General features: G+C 40.1%; 2 protein-coding genes across 2 annotated transcripts; both read left to right on the top strand.

Moving 5' to 3' along the window:
* Nucleotides 1–394: 394 nt before the first annotated feature.
* On the top strand, nt 395–1,309 carry LOC131197950 (vomeronasal type-2 receptor 26-like). Its single transcript, XM_058182457.1, has one exon. It carries the CDS (start codon nt 395–397, stop codon nt 1,307–1,309), a length of 915 nt encoding a protein of 304 aa, XP_058038440.1.
* An 8,208-nt stretch (nt 1,310–9,517) lies between these two features.
* Nucleotides 9,518–23,357, top strand: LOC131197951 (vomeronasal type-2 receptor 26-like). The gene is made up of 5 exons (XM_058182458.1): nt 9,518–9,720; nt 11,869–12,160; nt 13,377–14,231; nt 17,649–17,775; nt 22,447–23,357. The coding sequence occupies exons 1-5, from the start codon at nt 9,518–9,520 to the stop codon at nt 23,355–23,357; spliced, it is 2,388 nt and encodes a 795-aa protein (XP_058038441.1).
* The last annotated feature ends 1,459 nt before the right edge of the window (nt 23,358–24,816 follow it).

The following is a 24,816-nucleotide window of genomic DNA, read 5'->3' on the forward strand; positions in this document are numbered from 1 at the left end:
AGGTCTTTAACTGCTGAGCCACTATGCCCCCAATGCAAATAAGCAAAACAATAAAAAAAATAGTTTGATCATATTCTGTATGAGTTCTAATATTTGGTAGATTAAATAAAAATTAATTAATTTATTAAAGAGTTAATAAAAATTAAGTTCAGTTCTATGCAGTTTCATTGACTGCATTAAAAAGGTTGTCTATATGCCCTTATAATAGCTAATAATAATGCCTCTAATTGAAGTATTAACCAGAGCCCATTACACTATATTCTTATTTCTTTCGATATTGCACACGTCTTCATTAATACAGTATCTTCTAAGCTATAATAATAACAATGTATTCATTCATTAGTTCATTCATTCATTCATTCACTCACTCACTCACTCATTCATTTCCACAGATATGGATGATTGTTTGCCATGCCCAGAAGGACAGTATCCAAACAACAACCATGTCTCGTGTCTTCCAAAACATACAATTTTCTTATCTTATGAAGACCCGTTAGGGATCAGTTTGGCCACTGCTGCAATTGTCTTTGCTTGCATTGTCACTGTGGTGCTTGGGATCTTCATCAAATACCAGGACACTCCCATTGTCAAGGCCAACAACCGGAACATCACCTACCTTCTCCTTCTCTCCCTTGTGCTCTCATTCCTTTGCAGTTTATTATTCATTGGAAAACCTGAAAAGGTGACCTGCCTTTTGCGACAAACTGCTTTTGGGATTGTCTTCTCAGTAGCCATTTCTTGTATATTGGCCAAAACCATCATTGTCATTTTAGCTTTCATGGTTTCAGTGCCAGGATCCAAGATGAGGCGATGGCTCGGGAAACCATTAGATAATTACATTGTTGTTTCTTGTTCCCTCATTCAAGTCACTCTTTGCATTCTATGGCTTGTAACCTCACCCCCATACCCAGATGCTGATATGAACTTAGTGGCAGATGAAATCATCCTGGAATGTAATGAAGGCTCTATTCTCATGTTTTACTGTGTCTTGTTGTACCTGCTTTTCCTTGCCATTGTTGGTTTTAATGTGGCTTTCCAAGCCCGGCGTTTACCAGACAGTTTTAATGAGACCAAGTTTATCTCCTTTAGCTTGTTATGGTTTTGCAATGTCTGGTTGTCCTTTTTTCCTACCTATCTGAGCACCAAGGGGAAATACATGGTGGCTGTGGAGATCTTTTCCATTCTCTCTTCCAGTGCAGGGTTACTGGGTTGCATCTTTTTCCCCAAATGCTTTGTTATCATACTGAGGCCTAATCTGAATACTAAAAAACAGTTAATGAGTGGCAAGAAATACAGTATAATTCCATAACATTGCTTCAATGAAAGTTACATTTTCTGTAGAACATTCAGAAACTGAAATTTGGTTCCAAAAGATGCCATCAGAAGTCATTAAATTCCCCTATCCCTTCTGATTGCTGTAGGCACTCACCAAAGTCTCTTCCTTGCACCATACCAGAAATAGCACCCCAACTTTAAAATGGAGAATATAAACAATGAGCTACCATTATATTGAAATAGTTGTTTTCATTTTCTTTCCTTTCTTCTTATATTTAAGTGTAATAATTTTGAGACTGCATCCACATTTGGAACTTTAGCAACATTGAGGGGAAAAAATTGCATCAATACTCAGATTCCAGCTTCATATTTGTTTGTGTTTGGCATATTAACCTAATCTTGCATAGCTTCTTCTCTGATAATATTACACTAATAACCAGAGCATACAAAACATTTGCTAGACCAATTCTCAAATACAGCTCATCTGTCTGGAACCTGCATGGCATATCGGACATTAATACAATTGAGAGAGTCCAGAGATATTTCATGAGAGGAGTCCTCCCTTCTCTACCTGCAATAGAATACCTTATGCCACCAGACTTGAAATTTTGGGCTTAGACAACTTAGAACTACGCCGCCTTCGGTTTGATGTACTAAGCATAGTACATAAAATTATCTGTGACAATGTCCTACCTGTCAATGACTACTTCAGCTTCAACCACAACAATACACGAGCAAACAATAGATACAAACTTAAGGTAAACCGCTCCATACTTGATTGCAGAAAATTCAGCTTCAGCAACAGAGTTGTTAATGCCTGGAATGCACTACCTGACTCTGTGGTTTCTTCCCCAAACCCCCAAAACTTTAATCTTAGACTGTCTACTGTTGACCTCACCCCATTCCTAAGAGATCTGTAAGGGGCGTGTATGTGCACCAGCGTGCCTACCATCATAAATAAATGTTTTTCTTCAAACCATTCCTATTAATAAAACTTTTGGTCAAAGATTTAAATCTATGGGTAGCTGAAGATCCAGGTGTGCCCAGTTCTTGACTATCAGCAACTTGAAAGAGTCATTTTAAAAAAAAATCAATCCTATCAACCACTTGAAAAAGTGGGATTTTCCTAACCTTCCACATATCTCTTTAGAAAGTCTTGGATAGTTAACATTGTCCTCTGATCAGACCTCCAATGCTGGGGATAACTTGATTTTTTCTTCTTTAAATTCCGCCATTCAGCACTAGAATCCATCTGACCAATGACGGCTGTTTAATTTCTGGCCATTCTATAGTTTGATGAAGAAGTAAACAGTGATGGAATATAGTAAGAAGCTTGATTCCCAGCAGGGAGGGGGTGAATTCCAGAGGAGTAAGAATCAACTCAGTGCAAGTGTTACATCTGAGAAAAGAGGGTGAGGACAGCTGAGCTCTAATAGTTAACAGAGTATAATTTAGATGCATATAGTAGAATATTTAGTCTGGCACGATCTCAGGTTCAAAACCAAGATTGAAACACCTGGTGATTCTCCAAGAATGACACGTTGTGATTGTTGTTTTCAACCTATAGACAAAATCTTGCCAGACTGAACACTTTACTATTTGCATCCACAATATACTCTGTGAAGTATTAGGGAGGAGCTGCCTTCATCCTCTTTTCTCAAACCTTCTGGAGACATGTTTACAGTGAAATAATCTAGAATAACAGAGATGGAAGAGACCTAGGAGGTCTTCTAGTGCAACTCCCTGCTCAATTAGGAGACCCTATACCAGTGATGGCTAACCTTTGACGTCACTGTGTGCCGGCACGTGAAACCATCCCTTGAGGAATGCACAGCCCCGTTGGTCTTTGCACATGTGGGAGCACCAATACATGTGTTCTGTCCCCCTCGCCTCAGTTCGAGTGGTGATTTAATTAGCCGGCACTATCAGCTCTGGCAGAAAACTAGCGAGCATCTGCCAAGTGTCTCTGTTATCTCCCTTGATGCCAATGAGTCAGCAAACAGTACTTCAGCTCTAGTCAAGCAGTTGATTTGCCTGCTACGAAGAGGCATAGCAGCCCTTGCTGCTTTTATATCCTGTGGGGTGTGGCTCCATGACTCAGCACTTCCTAGGCCTGCCCCACCCCTGCTTCTGTTGTTCCCACCTCTCCTGCCTACAAAACCTAGGGTCCAGCCAGGCCTGATTGCCATCAGCTGGGTCTGGAGGCATGGCCTGGGGGGGGCAAGAGTCAGGGGACGGAGGCCTTGTTATCTCTTCCACCTGGCCTGCTTCTGCCTCCTGGAGCTGAGCCAGGGAAGCCGGTGCTCCCGAGGTAAGTCCTGATGGCCCTTCCCCATCACTTTCCAAGTCACCTTCTGGCAGGGGCCCCGGCTCGGGGAGCGCAGACACAACAAAATGGAAGAGTGGCAGTCTGTCACACATGTACGAGCTGGCACCTGAACTTCTGGTTTCCTGCATGGACGTGCACCCAACAAACAGCTGGCCATCATGCAAGTGTGCAATGTAAACCTGGAAGTTCAGGTGCCGGCCTGTGCATGTGTAACAGAACACCACTCTTCTGGGTATCAGCACTCCCACGCATGAGACAGCCAGCAGACCGGCACGCGTGTGTGCACAAGAATGTGGAAGAGGAGCCAGTGAGGCTGTGCATTCCTCGCAGGATGGTTCTGTGTGCTGTTTCCAGCACACATTCCATAGGTTCACCAACCTGGCCCTATACCATTCTGGACAAATGTAGAATGGAATAAAGAATGCAGAATAATAGAGTTGTAAGGGACCTTCAAGGTCTTCTAGTCCAATCCCCTGCTCAAGCAGGAGATCCTATACCATTTCAGAGAAGTGACTCTCCAGTCTCTTCTTAAAAGCCTCCAATGATGAAGCACCCAGAACTTCTGAAGACAAGCTGTTCCACTGGTTAATTGTTCTCACTGTTAGGAAATTTCTCCTTAGTTCTAGGTTGCTTCTCTCCTTGTTTAGTTTCCATCCATTGTTTCTTTTTGTGCTTTCAGGTGTTTGAAAAATAGGTTGACCCCTTCTTCTTTGTGGCAGCCCCTCAAATATTGGAACCCTGCTATCATGTCACTCCTAGTCCTTCTTCTTTCTAGACTTGATTAAACCATATCAATAAAATTACATTCCTAAATATCTCCTTGTGGTATTGTTTATTTTTTTTCCTCACTAACCCATTATCATAAGAGTAAGGAAGGAAAATCCTTCCAGCCACCTGCTTGAGAATATCAATAACTTGAAATACACTAATGGCAGAGACCTGTATAAAGGCATACAATGTTCTCTTAGTTTCTTTTCACTGTCTTGGAAAACCATCCCTTTGGTTCTTGATGGGAAAGGAGACATGGAGTGAGAAGCAGGAAACGGAACTATCAAGGCCAGATGCTTGTTTTTTCACTTTATGATTTTTTTTAATTTATTTATCAAATTTATATTACTGCCCATCTCATGGAAAGTGACCTTTGGCTGGTGTAGGACAATAAAATAAAATGATAGATAAAATTATTATTAATCCAAACATTAAAACTCTAAAAGCAGACCTAACAAGAGAAGAAAAAAATAATACATGGAGGCAGTGGTGAAATGCAAAAATTTTTGATACTGGTTCTGTGGGTGTGGCTTGGTGGGTGTGGCTTAGTGGGGGGTCATGTGACTGGGTGGACACAGCCAATTTTTTTTTTTTTTACTTTTTAAAGCATTTTTGTTACTGGTTCGGGTGAATAGGTAGTTAAAAATGCTTTTAAAAAGTTTTTTAAAAAAGGTTCCTACGATTGTGCGGCACAGCTGTGACCATCGGAACCTTTTTTCTTACTTTTAAAGCACCTTTTTTTACTACCGGTTCACCTGAACCGGTAGTTTTTATTACTACTGGCTGACCCGAACCGGATCGAACCAGTAGCATTTCACCCCTGCATGGAGGGATATTACTAATAATGGAGCCACCTCATGAATTTTGGATCCCCTGAGAAACCCCAGCCTGCTAAGATAACCAGATCTTTTTTTTTTATTCAAAACGTTTTACAAAAAATTCCCTTTCCCCCAACCCCTCCCTTCACTAATCCCTCCCCTCCCCTGACTTCCCGGATGAAGCACAAGGTATAGATAAAAATAAAACAAACATATGCTAAAAAGATTTTCCCCCAAAACTATTATACCAATTTTCCCTCTCTAGCTCTGACTTCCTCCTAACACAACCAAAATCCTTCAAGAAAAAAAAATTAACAATTAAGAATAACAAAATATGTAAATCAATAAAACAAATTAATCCTAAAGTATTTAAAACCAACTAAAACATAAAAATCCAATCCAATTCAAAGAATATCTCCCTTATAGCTTCTATAACCATATAATTTTCCCCCCAGGTCTTTCTTACATAAACTCTTTCAAAAATATTCTATTCAAAATACAATACAACTCATTATAAAATTTCAATACCAAGAATTACAGTAGCTATTCAAATTTAGTCCATCCTCGTCAAAATCCAGTATAAATCCAAATACCTAGTCTTTTATAATAGATATAAAACATATAATCAACCCATTTCTTCCAGATCTTCCTCACTTGTCTTTCAGGGACAGTAATATTTTTGTCTATTAATAATTCAAAGGATAGTATTTTTGTCTCTTGCCATTTTTTTTGATGCATTAATCTCTGTCTTTCCTTCATTTCTCCTTTTGAAAAGTCAGTCACAATATTACCTAATAGATCTTTATGTTCAAAAATCCACAAATTACTACCATCAATCCAAAGAAAGAATTCTTGAAAAGCATTAAGCCTGTAAATTTTTTCAGTTCGGGAGACAGCCTCCTGTAGCACAAATTCTGACATTTCATCCAAACTATTTAAAGGAAACTTCTTTACATCAACTTGTTTATTCAGGATCATATCTTCATATTTATCCATTTTTATTTGTATCTCATCCATTGCATTTAAGTCCTGTTTGAGTTCGTATTTTTGAATAATTAAATACATTCTTTCTGTGTAATCCTGTATAAAGTCACAAATCCATTCTTCTGAAAAAACCTTCATGGCAAAGTTCTTACTGAAAATCCCCTTATGAAATACTTAAACTACGTAATATAATCCAACAATCCAGAATCCAACACAATATGATGAAGTCTCCATTCAGTTTCGATTTCGCAGCAAGACTGATCTATTTGCCGTTAGTCTAAAACACCATTTTAAGAGAAGGAAAAAATAATAATTTTTCTCTCTTTAAAAAAGGAGGAAGTCAGGAAATCAACAATACTTGCAAACCAATAATTGTTCACTCACGCTTCTTCCGCCTGCTTATAGAAATCCACAAAAAGAAATCAATTGTTAGCAGAACTTGGACATCTTCCTCTTTTCCTGCTGTTGCAGGAGACGCGCTGGATAATGGAGTGTAGAAGAAATTCAAAGGGATTCGACCGTTCGGGACTTTGAATAACAAAAACAAAGCCCCTAGGGGAATCTACCTCTCTCCCCCCTTGCTCTTTCCCCTGCTCTCTCAACCAGAGAGGGAAAATTAAGTCGGGAACAGCTGTTCGAAGCTATTTACACTGGCTTTTACAATATCCAGTGCGGAGTGCCATAAATTAGCACCCAGCGAGAAAGGTGGCGCCAAGCGGAAGTCCGACATAACCAGATCTTGAGAACCTTCAAAGGCTCAGGACCTTTGGCCAACCTCAGCCTTTGGGGTTTCCAACAATGTAGGCATCATCGCAGAAAAGTCCAGCTGCCTACAGCTTGCCAAATGTACTCAGCTTCATATCCCCATACTAGTCTGCCAAAGCCATAGATGTTCTGTCCCATTGCCTGGAGGCTCTAAGGGTCTACATGGAGTACAATGGGCTTCAACTCAACCCAAGGAAGACCGAGTTGCTTTGGATATTTGGGCCTATTGAATAAAAAGGTTTTTTTCACCATTAGTCCTGGATGGGGGCATAATACCCAAGGGGGACCTGGTGCAAAATCTGGGGGTCCTCTTAGGGTCACGGATCCTGCTACAAGAGCAGATGACAGCTCTGCTCAGAAGGGCTTTGCACATCTTAGAGGGAAGAATCAGTTGCGCTTGTTGCTGGATTGGGAGGCTTTGCTCATAACCTTCTGACCTCTTGTCTGGACTACTGCAATGCATTCTACATGGGGCTGCACTCAGAAGTTTCATCTGGTACAGATTTTGGTTCCATGGTAGTAAAAGGTGTCAGATATTCAATAAAGGTAACACCACTGTTTTGTGAACTGCATCCTTCCAGTGTGTTTCTGGGTTCAATTCAAGTTGCCAGTTATCACCTTTAAAGCTCTTCATGGCTTAGGGACCATCCAATCGTTTCTACCTGTCCATTGGGTCAGATAGGTTGGAGATGTTGCAGTGGTGAAATGTAATATTTGCTACTACCAGTTCTGTGGGCATGGCTTGGTAGTGGTAGTGGAAACGGGTGAGGGGGTAATGGGTGGGCATGGCCAACTTTTTTTTTACTTTTAAAAGCATTTTTTTACAACCACTTCAGGCAAAGAGGTTGTAGAAAAAATGCTTTTAAAAGGCTCCTCTGTCAATCTCAGCTAAATTGCCTGATCGTCAGTGGCTTTTCTTTTCTTTTAAAAGCATTTTTTTTTGCTTTTAAAAGAAAAGCCTCTGATGATCAGGCAACTCAGCTGGGATCATCAGAGAAGCCTTTTAAAAGCATTTTTTTCTACAACCATTTTGGCCGAAGAGGTTGAAGAAAAAATGCTTTTAAAAGGCTCTGATGATCCCAGCTGAGCTGCGTGATCATCAGAGGCTTTTAAAAAAACTTTTAAAAGCATTTTTTCGGCCGAAGAAAAAATGCTTTTAAAAGTAAAAAAAAACAACAACCTCTGATGATCACTCAGCTCAGCTAGGCATGGGGGTGGTGGTGGAGGGATTTTTGCTACTGGTTCTCCAAACCACCCACCACCATCGCTACTGGATTTGGTGATCTGGTCCGAACCGATCGCAGGGGACCTCATTTCACCCCTGAGATGTTGCAGTCCCATCAACCAAGGAATATCAGCTGGTGGGAACTGGGAGAAGTGCTTTCTGTGGCAATCCTGTTGGCTTTTTTGTAAGGCCATAAAGGCTTGGTTGTGTCCAAAGTGTGTTGAGCATCCCATTTCATGCATGTATTATTACGCATATGAATAGTTTTAGATAGATAGATAGATAGATAGATAGATTGATTTAGATATAGATTTAGATATAGATATAGATATATAGTTATAGATATAGATATATAGATATAATACTGTTTCAATTATTTGATTTTTTTAAAAAAAAATATGTTTTATGATGTACATAGCCCAGAGTCATTTGTTGAGATGAATGGCTACTGAAAATAATTAATTAAATACATACATACATACATACATACATACATACATACATACATACATACAACAAACAAACAAACATACATACATACTGATATCTGTTATGAAAATCGGCTGAGAGATAAAATTAAGCAAGCAACTCCATGAATAGCATTCTATACCATGCGTAGCAGAAGCCATCCCAAAAATTGGGATCTGTTTGTCTTTATGAGACCAAATAAATAGTTTCCCAAACGTTCAGCTAAACATAAAAAAAAAAACCCTGCAGATGTCTTGAGGCAATATAATTCATGAAGTATCTGTGTTTACAGGAAGATTATTAATATAGTCCACCTGAGATTCAAAAACATGCCAAAACTGAAAATGTCCCTAAACTGGAAGCTGCCAAGGAGAAAGGGAAATCAATCAATCAATCAATCTTTTTCATGGCTCTTTCAAATGTCTTATTCAGTTATTGGTTTTTTTTTCTTCCATAAGGGTATTATACACCTTGTGTTCCTCTTATGTTCATAAAGCAAGATTGCAGCCGAGCTTTGAGAAACATGAATGGGTCAACCTCTGAGAACATTATGGTGAACTTAGAATTCCAAGTTGGTCATTATTTCCCCATCAGGTCATAATTACGAAATAACTGTGTTTAATGCTGTCTCATCCTAGCCTAGCTGATACACATTCCCTTGGGATGGGAAGATACTTAACTGTACTAATAGTTCATGTCTCACATAGAGTTGAAGCTAATGACAGGAAGGCTTTTACACCTATGATCATTGATAGTAAATATAATACAGTTCTGGCTTTAGATGTTTTTGCCTCTTGACTCTATAATATTCAAATGTCAATGAAGAAACAGACACTTCGGAAGACAGGAAATTTTTCAGACAAAGTGGTATTTTTTGTGGCCCTAATGATAGGCATACGGACTCTGCCTCCTGCCTTAAGTAAGGTTTCTATTGCTAAGTGTCCAGTTGGTAAACCTCTTTTTATTCTCCACAAGTATTACGAGCCAGGCGACTTCATCATTGCAGGCATTTTCTCTCAGATCTACATTTTTTCAAGTCCAATCAGCTTTCAGAAACCACCTTCTGAGGAAGGTTTTGATGACCTTGTGTAAGTACTTTAGGTTTAATACATTATAAGCATGTTACATTTGACTAGATACAGTGTTCAAGTTATTCGTGCTATTGATAGAGTTCACCTAAAGTTACAATCTGGGGACAAGAAAAGAAAAAAAGAAATCAGGGAAAATATTATAAAGAATCTTTTCAACTTTTCATGTAAATCAATCAATCAGAATAGAACTGGAAGGGATCTTGGAGGTCTTATAGTCCAACCCCTTAAGCAGGAGACTCTACATCATTTCAGACAAGTGTCTGTTCAGTCTCTTCCTAAAAGTGATGAAGCACCCACAACTTCTGATGCCAAACTGTTTCACTGATTTATTGATCTCACTGTTAGGAAGTTTCTTTTTAATTCCAGGTTTCTTTTCTCCTTGATTAGTTTCCATCCATTGTTTCTTGTCCTGCCATTTGGTCCTTTGGAAAATAAGTTGACCCGCTCCTCTTTGTGGCAGCCTTTCAAATATTGGAATACTGCTATCATATCCCCCTCAAATTCTGCCACCATTCTTCATATAGTCTCCAGGCCTTTAATGTGAACCACTCCAATCTTGATTGTAGAAAATATGACTTCAGTAACAGAGTTGTCAATGCCTGGAATGCACTACCTGACTCTGTGGTCACTTCCCAAAATCCCCAAAGCTTTAACCAAAGACTATCTACTGCTGACCTACGCCATTCTTAAGAGGTCTATAAGGGCGTGCATAAGAGCACCAGCATGCCTACCGTTCCTTAATATTCCCTTTGTTTGTTTGTTTGTTTGTTTTATTTATTTATTTTGTCACAACAGTATATATAAGCATAAGCATGAAGTAACTATATAATATATTATTATTATTATTATTATTATTATTATTATTATTATTATTATTATTATTATTATTATTATTATTTATTAGATTTCTAGACCGCCCTTCTCCCGAAGGACTCAGGGCAGTGTACAGCCAAGATAAAACATAAACCATGTACAATTAAAAATGAATTAAGAAACTTATTATACAATTGGCCGAAAAATTAAAATATTTAAAACCTAAAACCCCCAATTTAAAACATAAATAGAATTTAAAATTTTAAAATCTAGACAGTTTAAAAGAAAAGCCTTAAGCCAGCCCCGCGCGAATGAACAGATGTGTTTTCAATTCGCAGCGAAAGGTCCGAAGGTCAGGTATTTGGCGTAGACCAGGGGGAAGTTCGTTCCAGAGAGTAGGTGCTCCTATAGAGAAGGCCCTTCCCCTGGGGGCCGCCAGCCGACATTGCTTGGCGGACGGCATCCTGAGAAGTCCCTCTCTGTGTGAGCGTACGGGTCGGTGGGAGGCATGGGGTAATAGCAGGCGGTCCCGTATATATAAGCATATATATATGAGTATAAGTATGAAATAACTATATAAATTGGATATAATGAAAGGAAACAGTAAGACAGGAATGGTAGGCATGTTTGTGCTCTTATGCAATTGTATCATATGGTTATTTCATGCTTATACTTATATATATTGTTGTGTTTAACAAATAAATAAAATAAAAATAAATAAAAATAAATAAATCTCAGTTGGTCTTCCTTGCACTTTCTCCAGCATCTCAAATCATGTAGATGCTTTTGTCTTCATCTGCTAATTTTTATTTCTTAAACTTTGCCTGAGTGGTTCTCAGGATGCTCAGAGATGGAAGCCCCTACGGGGACGTAAAGATATAAAATGCAAAAATACCGTAATGCCCTACTTCACAGAAATTTATATTGTACAAAAATAATTAAATTTTATTTCTTGCCTAGAATCACCGCAGCAAGATGGGTTGCACAGAAGCTTAGTAGTAAATAAAATAAACGATATGGGTAGATATCAAATATTGTAAATATATAAATAAGGGAAGACCTTGCAATAGCTCCTAACATTTTCATGTTTCATGGAAATTCAGTAATATCCCTAAAGAAAATGCAGTATGTTTCAAACTGGTTTCTGAAACTCTAGGAGTAATTTCTTAGTTTTGTGTGTGGAAATAACTTCATAATTTCCAAAACGTGTTCTATGCAGTTGACTTGAAGTTCCTTGTGTGCCATAGATCAATTTTTTTTATAGCAGCCTAAGTAGATTGAGCATTGCCATCTAGAAAACAGACTTAACCTGAAACCATTTTTTAAATATAGGATGTTCACTCACAATTACCAGCACATCCTTGCCTTGGCATTTGCTGTGAAGGAAATCAATGAGAATGCCCAACTCTTACCCAATATTAGTTTTGGCTTCCACATTTTAAACAGCCATTTCTTTGCAAGATGGACCTACCTTGCCTCAATGGAACTACTATCTACAAAGGACAAATTCATCCCCAACTATAAATGTGATAGTCACAATAACATCCTAGGAGTCATTGGGGGACCCAATTCTCAAGTCTGCCTGCACATGACAAATATCCTGAGCACTTACAAAGTACCACAAGTAAGCTGTAGGCATTGAAATACAATGAGGAAGAACTGCGTTGCTTAATTTTAAATATGATCTTGTGTATGCATGCTAGAAAATGGATATCTCATTTTAAAGATGCACAACCCTTTTTCTTTTCTGAAGAACCAACTTGGCGAATGTTTAATCTGTTTTTCAATGTGAAGGTGAATCAGAAAATAAAGGTAAAGGTTCCCCTCGCACATACATGCTAGTCGTTGCCAACTCTAAGGGACGGTGCTCATCTCCGTTTCAAAGCTGAAGAGCCAGCGCTGTCCAAAGACGTCTCCATGGTCATGTGGCCGGCATGACTCAACGCCAAAGGCACATGGAATGCTGTTACCTTCCCACCAAAGGTGGTCCCTATTTTTTCTACTTGCATTTTTATGTGCTTTTGAAACTGCTAGGTTGGCAGAATCTGGGACAAGTAATGGGAGCTCACCCCGTTACATGGCAGCACTAGGGATTTGAACCGCTGAGCTGCCGACCTTTCAATTGACAAGCTCAATGTCCTAGCCCCTGAGCCACCACGTCCCTAATCAGAAAGTAAGATAGTTCAAATGACCACAGGTTTACTTACTCTTTACAAAAATCAGAACAACTAACAGCAAAGCAAATTGGTGGTAGATAAAAGTCATCAGGATTCAAGGTGGGCTGGATTTAGATCTCTTGTGGGCAAGAAGGGACTTGAAATGAATGACATGCTTGATCCAGGGGTAAAATCCAGCAGGTTCTAACAGAACCAGTAGTGGAGATTTTGAGTAGTTCGGAGAACCGGCAAATACCACTTCTGGCTGGCCCCAGAGTCGAGTGGGAATGGAGATTTTGCAGTATCCTTCTCCTGGAGTGGGAAGGGAATGGAGATTTTGCAGTATCCTTCCCCTGTCATGCCACACCATCAAGCCACACCACACCACACCACACCATGCCCACCAAGCCACGCCCAAAGAACCGGTAGTACAAAAATTGGATTTCACCACTGGATCCCTTATTTGGGCTCAGCCTGGTCATCTGCTATAATACTAATATTGAAGAAAGATATTTGCAGATAAAATGTTTGCTTTTACTCCTTTATAATAAGAAATACATCAACCAAATGCAAACTAAAGATGAATGGAGAACCTTTTTTTTCAGTGCCTTGCCTTTCAACTGAATCTATCATAAGATTGATTCTCATGATGTATCATCTTCTCCCATGTCTTTCCATCCTAAGATCATTTACGGGTCATCTCCAATAATAGAAGACAAAACCAAAGAAGATTTCTTCCACCAGATGTTTCCAAACGGGACCCATCAGTATATGGGGGTTCTTGAGTTGCTGCTGCATTTCAAGTGGACCTGGATTGGTGTAGTTGCATATAATGATGACAATGGAGAAATATTTAAGCAGACTATACTTCCCATTTATTCTCAGCATGGTATCTGCGTGGACTTCTTAGAAACAATGCCCAAAATGTCCTTTTCAGGTGATGTTGCTGAAGCAGCAATGGAATGGTTTTCAACTTCACGTGTTGTCACAGGAAGTAGTGCCAATACTGTTATTATACAAGGTGAACTGCATACTATTAGTGTCTTAAGATCGATTTTCCACTTTGCACAGTTTTATGATATCGCAATTGAGAGCCGTGTGTGGATCATGACAGCCCAGATGGATTTTGCTTCTCCTGGTTTTCTAAGAGATTGGGACATACATTGCCTCCACGGAGCTCTGTCCTTTGCAATTCACACAAATTATCCTAGAGGATTCCATAACTTTCTGCAAAAAAGAAACCCTGCTTCAGAAAATAGAGATGACTTTATCAGAGTATTGTGGAAAGACACATTTAATTGTGATTTCTCAAATTCCCCTCTAGAAGAGAAAAATGAGGAGATCTGCACCGGGAAGGAAAAGTTGGAAAATTTACCTGTGACCCTCTTTGACACAAGCATGTCTGGCCACAGTTACAGCATCTACAACGCAGTATACATTATGGCTCATGCTTTGCAAGCAATAACTTCATCCAAGACAAAACCAAGAGCAAATGTGAAAGAGAGAGCACAATATCAATTCAATCAAGAGCCATGGCAGGTATTTTGCAGAACAATATAGAAGAATTTCAGTCCATCTTTCTCCTAAATAATTTTCTGTGGCTTTTTGCTCCTGCTTGTGCATATCAATTGTGCATCCAATCAGAGCACAGCCAAGCTCCCACCCAATCAGTTCAAACCCCCACTAGCAGTTAAAAGGAAGAAACAGCTGCGAGCACACATTGCTCCCAGAAGCACGAAGCTGAAGCCTGAAGATGATGAATGAGACTTCGTCGAAACGTCGCCAAGATACTTCCAATTTTACGCGGGAGAAAACCCGAATAACCAAAGACCTACATACAAACACCGCGAAAACCTCAGAAAACATATATATATATATAAAATTCAGTAGCATGGTTTTTGACTTTAAAGAAAAGAAAAAAAATAGACAGTCCTAAACAGATCAGTCTTTGCCACATTAAACTTATTCGAATGCATCACCTCAACTTTTCTTGTTAATGTTACCATACTGCCACAACAGCTCACTCTCTTCCTCCTCCTCCTCCTCCTCCTCCTCCTCCTCCTCCTCCTCCTCCCTTCCCAACCCACTCTGGGGCCAGCCAGGTATTTGCCTGTTCTTTGAACTACTCAAAATTTCCGCTATCGGTTCTCCGAACTGCTCAAAATTTCTGCTACTAGTTCTCCAGAACCTGTCAGAACCTACTGGATTTCACCCCTGCTATTAGGGTTTCTTGCATGTTTAATATTGATCTCTGCAGCAATGTATTTTTTTTCTAGACCATTACCCAGAGTTTTCAACTGTGAACAGTGTCTCATGTCATCATTTTCTCTCCACTTTCCACCCTATTTAGTTCCACAGGTTTATAAGAAGTGCTTTCTTCGAAAACAGTGCTGGTGAAAATATTTCCTTTGATAACAAGGGACATATAATTGCTGGATTCGATATTTTCAACTGGGTCACATATTCAAATAACACATTCACAAAAGTCAAAGTTGGATGGATAGACCCAGACCCTTCCTCTTCTAAATCGCTCAGCGTCAATGATGATTCTATTAAATGGCCCACAAGATTTTACCAGGTGCATATTTTGTACAGATGTGGAGATAAGTTAACCTACATTCTGAATATTCAAAAATTGTTGACTTATATTTTGAATTGGGATGTACTCTTTAGATTTGGGTTTAATTAGATGGCAGATCATTGGTGACCTTTAAAAAAGTCATTAATAGCATTCTGAACAAATGGGGAATAGAATACAGAATGATAGAGAGGGTAGGCACCTTGGAGGTCTTCTAGTCCAACCCCTTGCTCAAGCAAGAGACCCTATACCATTTCAGACAAATGGCTATCCAACCTCTTCTTTAAAACCCTCAGTGTTGGAGCACCCACAACGACTTCTGAAGGCAAGTTGTTCCACTGATTAGAATAGAATAGAATAGAATTTTTTATTGGTCAAGTGTGATTGGACAAAGGAATTTGTCTTTGGTGCATATGCTCTCAGTGTACATAAAAGAAAAGATACCTTCATCAAGAATCATAATGAACACTTAATCATATTCATAGGGTACAAATAAGCAAATCAGAAAACAATATCAGTATAAATCGTAAGGATGCAAGCAGCAAAGTTACAGTCATACAGCCATAAGTGGAAGGAGATGGGTGATGGGAACAATGAATAGATTAATAGTAGTACAGACTTAGTTAATAGTTTGAAAGTGTTGAGGGAATTATTTGCTAAGCAGAGTTATGGCATTCGGGAAAAAACTGTCCTTGTGTTTAGTTCTTCTAGTGTGCAGTGCTCTGTAGTGTCATTTTGAGGGTAGGAGTTGGAACAGTTTATGTCCAGGATGTCAGGGGTCTGTAAATATTTTCACAGCCCTCTTTTTGACTCGTGCAGCATACAGGTCTCAGTGGAAGGCAGGTTGGTAGCAATTGTTTTTTTCTGCAGTTCTAATTATCCACTGAAGTCTGTGTCTTTCTTGTTGGGTTGCAGAACCAAACCAGACAGTTATAGAGGTACAGATGACAGACTCAATCATTCCTCTGTAGAACTGGATCAGCAGCTCCTTGGGCAGTTTGAGCTTCCTGAGTTGGTGCAGAAAGAACATTCTTTGTTGTGCTTTCTTGATGACATTTTTTATATTAGCTGTCCATTTTAGATCTTCAGACCCCTCGCATCCTGGACATAAACTGTTTCAACTCCTACCCTCAAAACAACGCTATAGAGCACTGCACACCAGAACAACTAGACACAAGAACAGTTTTTTCCCGAAGGCCATCTCTGCTAAACAAATAATTCCATCAACACTGTCAAACTATTTACTGAATCTGCACTACTATTAATCTTCTCATAGTTCCCATCACCAATCTCTTTCCACTTATGACTGTAACTTTGTTGCTGGCAATCCTTATGATTTATATTGATATATTGACCATCAGTTGTGTTGTAAATGTTGTACCTTGATGAACGTATCTTTTCTTTTATGTACACTAAGAGCATATGCACCAAGACAAATTCCTTGTGTGTCCAATCACACTTGGCCAATAAAACATTCTATTCTATTCTATTCTAAAATCTTGTGATATGGTAGAACCTAGAAATTTGAATACCGTTGATACTGAGTTGTCTAGTATTATGAGAGGTGGAAGTATGGAAGGGTTTCTCCTAATGTCTACCACCCTTTCTATGGTTTTGAGTGTGTTCAGTTGTTCTAACTGTCAGGAAATAAAAACCAGAAAGATCACCATGCATCTTTGCTTGCTACTTTTTTTTTATTTTCAGAAGCATTGGTGAAATGGCCCAGATGGACAGGGAATAGTAAACTCCTTAATGTTTGTGGTTTATGATATTGGGAAGTTTATTCGATTTAAATATTTTGCTAGCTTAATGAAGTGGGCTTAGTTGCTCAAAAATTCATTATTAGATAGAACAAAGTCATCAAATTGGCCTCCCAAGTTCTTATCATATTGTGTAAGTACAATCATAGCACAAAATCAAAATAACCTATTTGAGAACTTATAGTATTTGGAATTGATCCACTACCTTTACTATAGGAATAGTTGCCAATAAAGTATTACTTCAGTAAAATTCAACTTCCTTTTGCTAGGATATATTGGAAAGCAAAAATAATTAAAAGGAGAAAGAGCCAATTATATGGTAATCGAAAGCACTTAAAAGTAAATATAAATTTGTACATTAAACCTTCACGTCTTCTAATGAATTAAAAGAGATTAATTAACTAATTAATTAATTAATGGAAGCAAAAATTAAAGCCATGGAATTTTTCTGTAGGTCTATACACTCTAATTGAAAGAAACTTTTTTATTGCCTTTGGTGAATCTTATTTGAAAGACCAAATCTTGAAAGACCTTATTTGGACCTTATTTGAAAGACATGGTCATAGTAGATAGAAAAAAACCAGACCGAGTCCTCATTTTATTCATCTCTATTTACAGAAAAGACCACGTTCCCTGTGTAACGACCATTGTGCTTCAGGTTCAAGTAGGAGTGAAATTGAAGGAAAGCCATTTTGCTGCTATAAGTGCATTCCATGTCCAGAAGGGAAGATGGCAAGTGAGAAAGGTAAGGCATACAAAATTACCTGTATAGAAGCAACCATTTTGTATAAAGACTGTTCAGGAGAAGGAGTTCCAGTTCTGTACAGAAGATAAGGTGCTGATTTAGATGAGCGAAATAATTTCCCATCCACTTTCTAATTACCTTCCCAGAAACTTGAAAAAGAAATAACTTTGTCAGCTCAATGATAATAGCAATAGCATTTAGACCAGTGATGGGATCCAAGTAATTTAACAACCGGTTCTCTACCCTAATGATTTCTTCCAATAATCAGCTCACCAAACTGCTCAGAAAGTTAACAACCAGTTCTCCCGAAGTGGTGCGAACTGGCTGAATCCCACCACTGATTTAGACTTATATTCAGTGGTGGGATTCAAATAATTTAACAACCGGTTCTCTGCTCTAATGATTTCTTCCAACAACCAGTTCATCAAACTGCTCAGAAACTTAACAACCGGTTCTCCCGAAGTGGTGCGAACTGGCTGAATCCCACCACTGCTTATATACCACACCATAATGCTTTACAGCCCTTTCTAAGTGGTTTGCAGAGTCAGTATATTGCCTCTGGATACTCATTTTACTGACCATGGAAGGCTTAGTCAATCTTGAGCCCAGTCAAGACTGAACTGCAGCTGTTGTGGATTTAATTTTTTTTTTTTTTTTTGCTATCAGTTCTGTGGCTGTGGCTTGGTGGGCATGGCAGGGGAAGGATACTGCAAAATCTCCATTCCCACTGTACTCCAATGGAAAGATACTGCAAAATCCTCATTCCCTCCTCACTCCTGGAGGAAGGATATTGCAAAATCTCCATTCCCTCTCCACTCTGGGGCCAGCCGGAGGTGGTATTTGCTGGTTCTCCAAACTACTCAAAATTTCCACTACTGGTTCTCCAGAATGTGTCAGAACTTGCTGAATAGAATCATAGAATCATCTATTGTAATGTCCTTCCTGTTAAAGACTACTTCAGCTTCAATTGCAATAATACAAGAGCAACCAATAGATTCAAACTTAATGTTAACTCCTTCAATCTAGATTCCAGAAAATATGACTTTTGTAACAGAGTTATCAGTGCTTGGAACACATTACCTGACTCTGTGGTCTTTTCTCATAATCCCAAAAGCTTTAACCAAAAACTATCTACTATTGACCTCACCCCATTCCTAAGAGGACTATAAGGGGCAAGCATAAGAGCACAAACGTGCCTACCGTTCCTGTCCTACTGTTTTTTTTTCTTATATATATATTATTATTATTTATTTATTATATTTGTATACCGCCCATCTCCCGAAGGACTCAGGGCGGTTCACAGTCAAAAAAAAAAAAAAAAAAAACAGAAAACATATACCGTATATACTCGAATATAAGCCGATCCGAGTATAAGCCGAGGTCCCCAATTTTACCCCAAAAACTGGGGTAAACTGGGGACTCGAGTATAAGCCGAGGGTGGGAAATGAGGCACCTACCGGTCGTGAAACCTCCTCCTCGGCCGAGAAGGCTGGCGGCTCCCGCCCGCCTCTCACTGCACCGCAGGGCTTCCCAGCTAAGCAAAAGCCCGCCAAGTTCGCTACCGCCGGTATAATGTGAAAAAAACGAAAAAAAAAAAACTCGAGTATAAGCCGTATATACTCGAGTATAAGCCGAGGGGACGTTTTTCAGCACAAAAAACGTGCTGAAAAACTCGGCTTATACTCGAGTATATACGGTAATACATAAAAAACAGCTAAAAGAATAGATAGTTAAATTCAATTGATGTTCTAACTTTTAAATACAAATTTTAAACCTCATTTAAACCCTTTTTTAAAAAATCCCAATTTAAAACTACATTCAAGCTAGTCCTGCTCTTCGAAACAGCAACGTCTTCAGCTCGCGGTGGAAGGACTTGAGATCGGGGAGTATATGCTTATACTTCCTTATATTTCCTCATATATATGTTATATACTATATAATCTTTTTGTTCGATGCTTATGTATATTGTTATGACAAAATAAATAAATAAATAAATAAATAAATAAATAAATAAATAAATAAATAAATAAATAAATAAATAAATTTCACCCCTGAACTGCAGGCTATGGGCAGACATAGCCTACCATACTCTATTCTAACTATTACGTAAACAGCTAATGGTACAAAGAATTTTTTGGGGAAAAGGAAAAGATCCTATGAGCAATCTGGTTTTTAGTATGAAGGCTTTACCGCAATAAACATGGGATGGGTTGCTATATTGAAAATGAATTAAATCCTTTGATTAAATTAGATTAGATTAGATTTATTGGATTTGTATACCGCCCTTCTCCCGAAGGACTCAGGGCGTTTCACAGCCAAAATAAAACAACAATTATATACACAATAAAACAATAGTTAAAAAACTTATTAGATATAAGGCCAAAATTAAAACCATTTAAAACCATAAAAACCCCATAAAATTTATATCAAATATTAAAAACTATTAAAATTTCTATGCCAGTCCTGTGCGAATAAACAAGTAAGTCTTCAACTCGCGGCGGAAGGTCCGAAGGTCAGGCAGTTGACGAAGTCCTGGGGGAAGTTCATTCCAGAGGTTGGGAGCCCCCACAGAGAAGGCCCTTCCCCTGGGGGCCGCCAGCCGACATTGCTTGGCGGACGGCACCCTGAGGAGTCCCTCTCTGTGTGAGCGCACGGGTCGGTGGGAGGCATTCGGTAGCAGTAGGTGGTCCCAAAAGTACCCTGACCCTAAGCCATGGAGCACTTTAAAGGTAGTAACCAAAACCTTGAAATGCACCCGAAAGACCACAGGTAGCCAGTGCAGCCTGCGCAGGAATGGTGTTACATGGGAGCCATGAGCAGCTCCCTCTATCACCCACGCAGCTGCATTCTGAACCAACTGGAGCCTCCGAGTGCTCTTCAAGGGGAGCCCCATGTAGAGAGCATTGCAGTAATCCAAGCGAGAGGTAACCAGAGCATGAGTGACCATGCATAGGGCATCCCGGTCAAGGAAGGGGCACAACTGGTGAATCAGGCGAACCTGATAAAAAGCTCTCCTGGAGACGGTCATCAAGTGATCTTCAAAAGACAACCGCCCATCCAGGAGAACGCCCAAGTTGCGCACCCTCTCCATCGGGGCCAATGATTTGCCCCCAACAGTCAGCCGCAGCTGCAGCTGACTGTACCGGGGTACCGGCATCCACAGCCACTCTGTCTTGGAGGGATTGAACTTGAGCCTGTTTCTCCCCATTCAGACCCATATGGCTTCCAGACACTGGGATAGTACTTCGACAGCTTCGTTGGGGTGGCCTGGGGTGAAAAAGTACAGCTGCGTATCATCAGCGTACAGTTGGTACCTCACCCCAAAACCATTGATGATCTCACCCAGTGGCTTCATATAGATGTTGAACAGAAGAGGCGAGAGAATCGATCCCTGCGGCCCCCCACACATGAGGCGCCTCGCAGTTGATCTCTGCCCCCTGCCAACACCGTCTGTGACTGGTCAGAGAGATAGGAGGAGAACCACCGATAAACGGTGCCTCCCACTCCCAAACTCCCCAGCCGGTGCAGCAGGATACCATGGTCGATGGTATCAAAAGCCTCTGAGAGGTCTAATAGGACCAGGGCAGAGGAATAATCCCTGGCCCTGGCCCTCCAGAGATCATCAACCAACGCGACCAAAGCCGTACTGTATCCGGGCCGAAAGCCAAACTGGAACGGGTCTAAATAGACAGTTTCATCCAGGTATTGGGGTAATTGACGTGCCACCACACTCTCTACAACCTTCACCACAAAGCGAAGGTTGGAGACCGGATGGTAATTTCCCAAAACAGCTGGGTCCAGGGAAGGCTTCTTGAGGAGGGGTCTCACTACCGCCTCTTTCAAGGCAGCAGGGAAAACCCCTTCCAACAAAGAAGCATTAATAATCCCCTGGAGCCAGCCTCGTGTCACCTCCTGCGTGGCCAGCACCAACCAGGAGGGGTACGGGTCCAGTAAACATGTGGTGGCATTCAACCTCCCCATCAACCTGTCCATGTCCTCAGAAGTCACAGGGTCAAATCCATCCCAAACAGTCTCAACAAGACGAGTCTCCGACCTCTCACCTGGATCTACCCAATTTTGATCCAACCCATCCCGAAGCTGAACAATTTTATCGTATAGATAACCACTAAACTCCTCGGCAGAGCCCTGTAAGGGGTCCTCCTGCACCTCCTGTTGAAGGAGAGAGCGGGTCACCCGAAACAGGGCGGCCGGGCGATTATCTGCCGACGCAATGAGGGAGGAAACGTAAAAATGCTTCACTTCCCTCAATGCCACTAGGTACTATAAGACCTAACTAGTGTCCGGTCAGCTTCGGAACAGCTTGATCTCCAGGCACTCTATAGGCGTCTTCTCCGGCGTTTCATCTCCCTCAGCTCCTCGGAGAACCAAGGAGCTGGTTGAGATCTACACCGGGTTAGAGGCTGCAAAGGCACTTTGCTTGGATATTAGCTGTCTCCCATTACAAATTCATTCCAATTTATATAATCTCTTTTATATAACTTATATAATATCTATAGTTTCCTTGACCGTATTACTGAAGTGGTTTATTAGTGCCTTCAGTCTCCCCAATAGCTTTATGAGTTTCCAATTGAAGTATTAAAAACTTATTTCAGTTAATAAATAAATTAATGCAGAATTGTCTACATGCAATAACAGCATTTTCTTCTGCAGATATGGATGATTGCATAATATGCCCAGAAGGACAGTATCCAAACAACAACCATGACTTATGCCTTCCAAAACACATAGTTTTTCTGTCTTATGAAGACCCATTAGGGACCAGTTTGGCCACTACCGCAATTGTCTTTGCCGGCATTGCCACTATGGTGCTTGGGATCTTCATCAAATATCAGGACACTCCCATAGTCAAGGCCAACAACCGGAACATCACCTACCTTCTCCTCCTCTCCCTTGTGCTCTCATTCCTTTGCAGTTTATTATTCATTGGAAAACCTGAAAAGGTGACCTGCCTTTTGCGACAAATTGCTTTTGGGATCGTCTTCTCAGTAGCCATTTCTTGTATATTGGCCAAAACCATCATTGTCATTTTAGCTTTCATGGCTTCAGTGCCAGGATCCAAGATGAGGCGATGGCTGGGCAAACGATTAGATAATTACATCATTGTTTCCTGTTTCCTCGTCCAAGTTGTTATTTGCATTGTATGGCTTGTAACCTCACCCCCATACTCAGATGCTGATATGAATCTAGTGATAGATGAAATCATTCTGGAATGTAACGAAGGCTCTACTGTCATGTTTTACTGTGTCTTATTCTACCTGCTTTTCCTTGCCATTGTTGGTTTTACTGTGGCTTTCCAAGCCCGGCATTTACCAGACAGTTTTAATGAGACCAAGTTTATCTCCTTCAGCCTGTTGTGTTTTTGCAGTGTCTGGTTGTCATTTTTTCCAACCTATCTGAGCACCAAGGGGAAATACATGGTGGCTGTGGAGATCTTTTCCATTCTGTCTTCCAGTGCAGGGTTACTGGGTTGCATCTTTTTCCCCAAATGCTTTGTTATTATTCTAAGGCCTGATCTGAATGACAAAAAGCAATTGATGAGAGGAAAGAAAGAAAAACTATAATTCCATATTTTTTCAGTAAAAAAAAAAAGTACATTGTCATACCACTCAAAAAACCACTCAAAACTGAAGCCCTTGCAAGTCATGGGAAACCAATCTTTTCTGATTGCTCCAGGCAGCTATTAATATCACTTACCATAAACTTTCAAACAAATTAGTGAAAAATTATGACACTAGAGATATCCACCTGCATTCTAAGAAATAAAACATCACTCTGCTAAACAAATAATTCCCTCAACACTGTCAAACTATTTACTAAACCTGCACTACTATTAATCTTCTCATCATTCCCATCTCTTTCACCAATCTCTTTCCACTTATGACTGTATGATTGTAACTTTGTTGCTGGTAATCCTTATGATTTATATTGATATATTGACCATCATTTGTGTTGTAAATGTTGTACCTTGATGAAGGTATCTTTTCTTTTATGTACACTAAGAGCATATGCACCATGACAAATTCCTTGTGTGTCCAATCACACTTGGCCAATAAAAAAATAATCTATTCTATTCTAAAAATAAAACATTAACAAAGAATTACTTATTCCCCTGAAATAACGTTTTAATTTTCTTTCCTTCCTTCTAATATTTTAGTGAAATAATATTGAAAATACATTAACATGCCGAATTGTAGGAACTTTGAGAAAAATAACCTCAATATTCCAATTACATTACTATATTCCTACTCATTTTGGTATTGGTATTTGGTATATTTTTCTCAGACCACCCCTAATTTTGATAGTCACAGACAAAGAACAGGTCTATAGATAAATGCAAATCTTGATCCAAGCACACCTACTGCTTCATTCCAGATTCTGCACAAACCTGGTTCATATACATACACAGCAGGTCTGCACTCACCCTGACCCTTGATCCAGGGTTTGTCCCCAACCCTAATGGCTATACCAGGGGCCTACATTAAACCAGGGGTGAAATCTACTTATCTTACTTACCGGTTTGGAAGTGCACATGCTGTGCTTCACATGAGTGTGCAGACCTTCTGCACATGCACAAAACCTTCTGCGCATGTGCAGAAGGTAAAAACACATTACTTCCTAGTTAAAACCAGGAAGTAATGACACCCAGGCAGGTGGGCAGAGCTTCGCTCCGTCATTGCTACCGAATCGCGAATCGCGAATCGCGAATCGCGAATCGTGAGGTTCCCCTCACCGAGATGTGCCCGCCGGGTTTCCATGCATTTCATCAGCCGAGGGCCCAGGGTAGGGGTGGGGGAGTAGCGGTTGTTATTAACGAGAGTCTGGCTCCGAGGGAGGTCACTGTCCCGCAGATAAACGGTTGTGAAACCCTCTTCGTGAGGTGGGGCCGGGGGGTGCAGGTGGGCTTGCTGATCACGTACCTGGCTCCTTGCTACGTGACGGCAGCCCTGCCCGAGCTGCTGGAGATGATAGCCGGGACGGCGGTTGAGACCCCCAGGCTTATGGTCATGGGGGATTTCAACT

This window comes from Ahaetulla prasina, chromosome 4, assembly GCF_028640845.1.
Source record: "Ahaetulla prasina isolate Xishuangbanna chromosome 4, ASM2864084v1, whole genome shotgun sequence".
Taxonomy (NCBI): domain Eukaryota; kingdom Metazoa; phylum Chordata; class Lepidosauria; order Squamata; family Colubridae; genus Ahaetulla; species Ahaetulla prasina.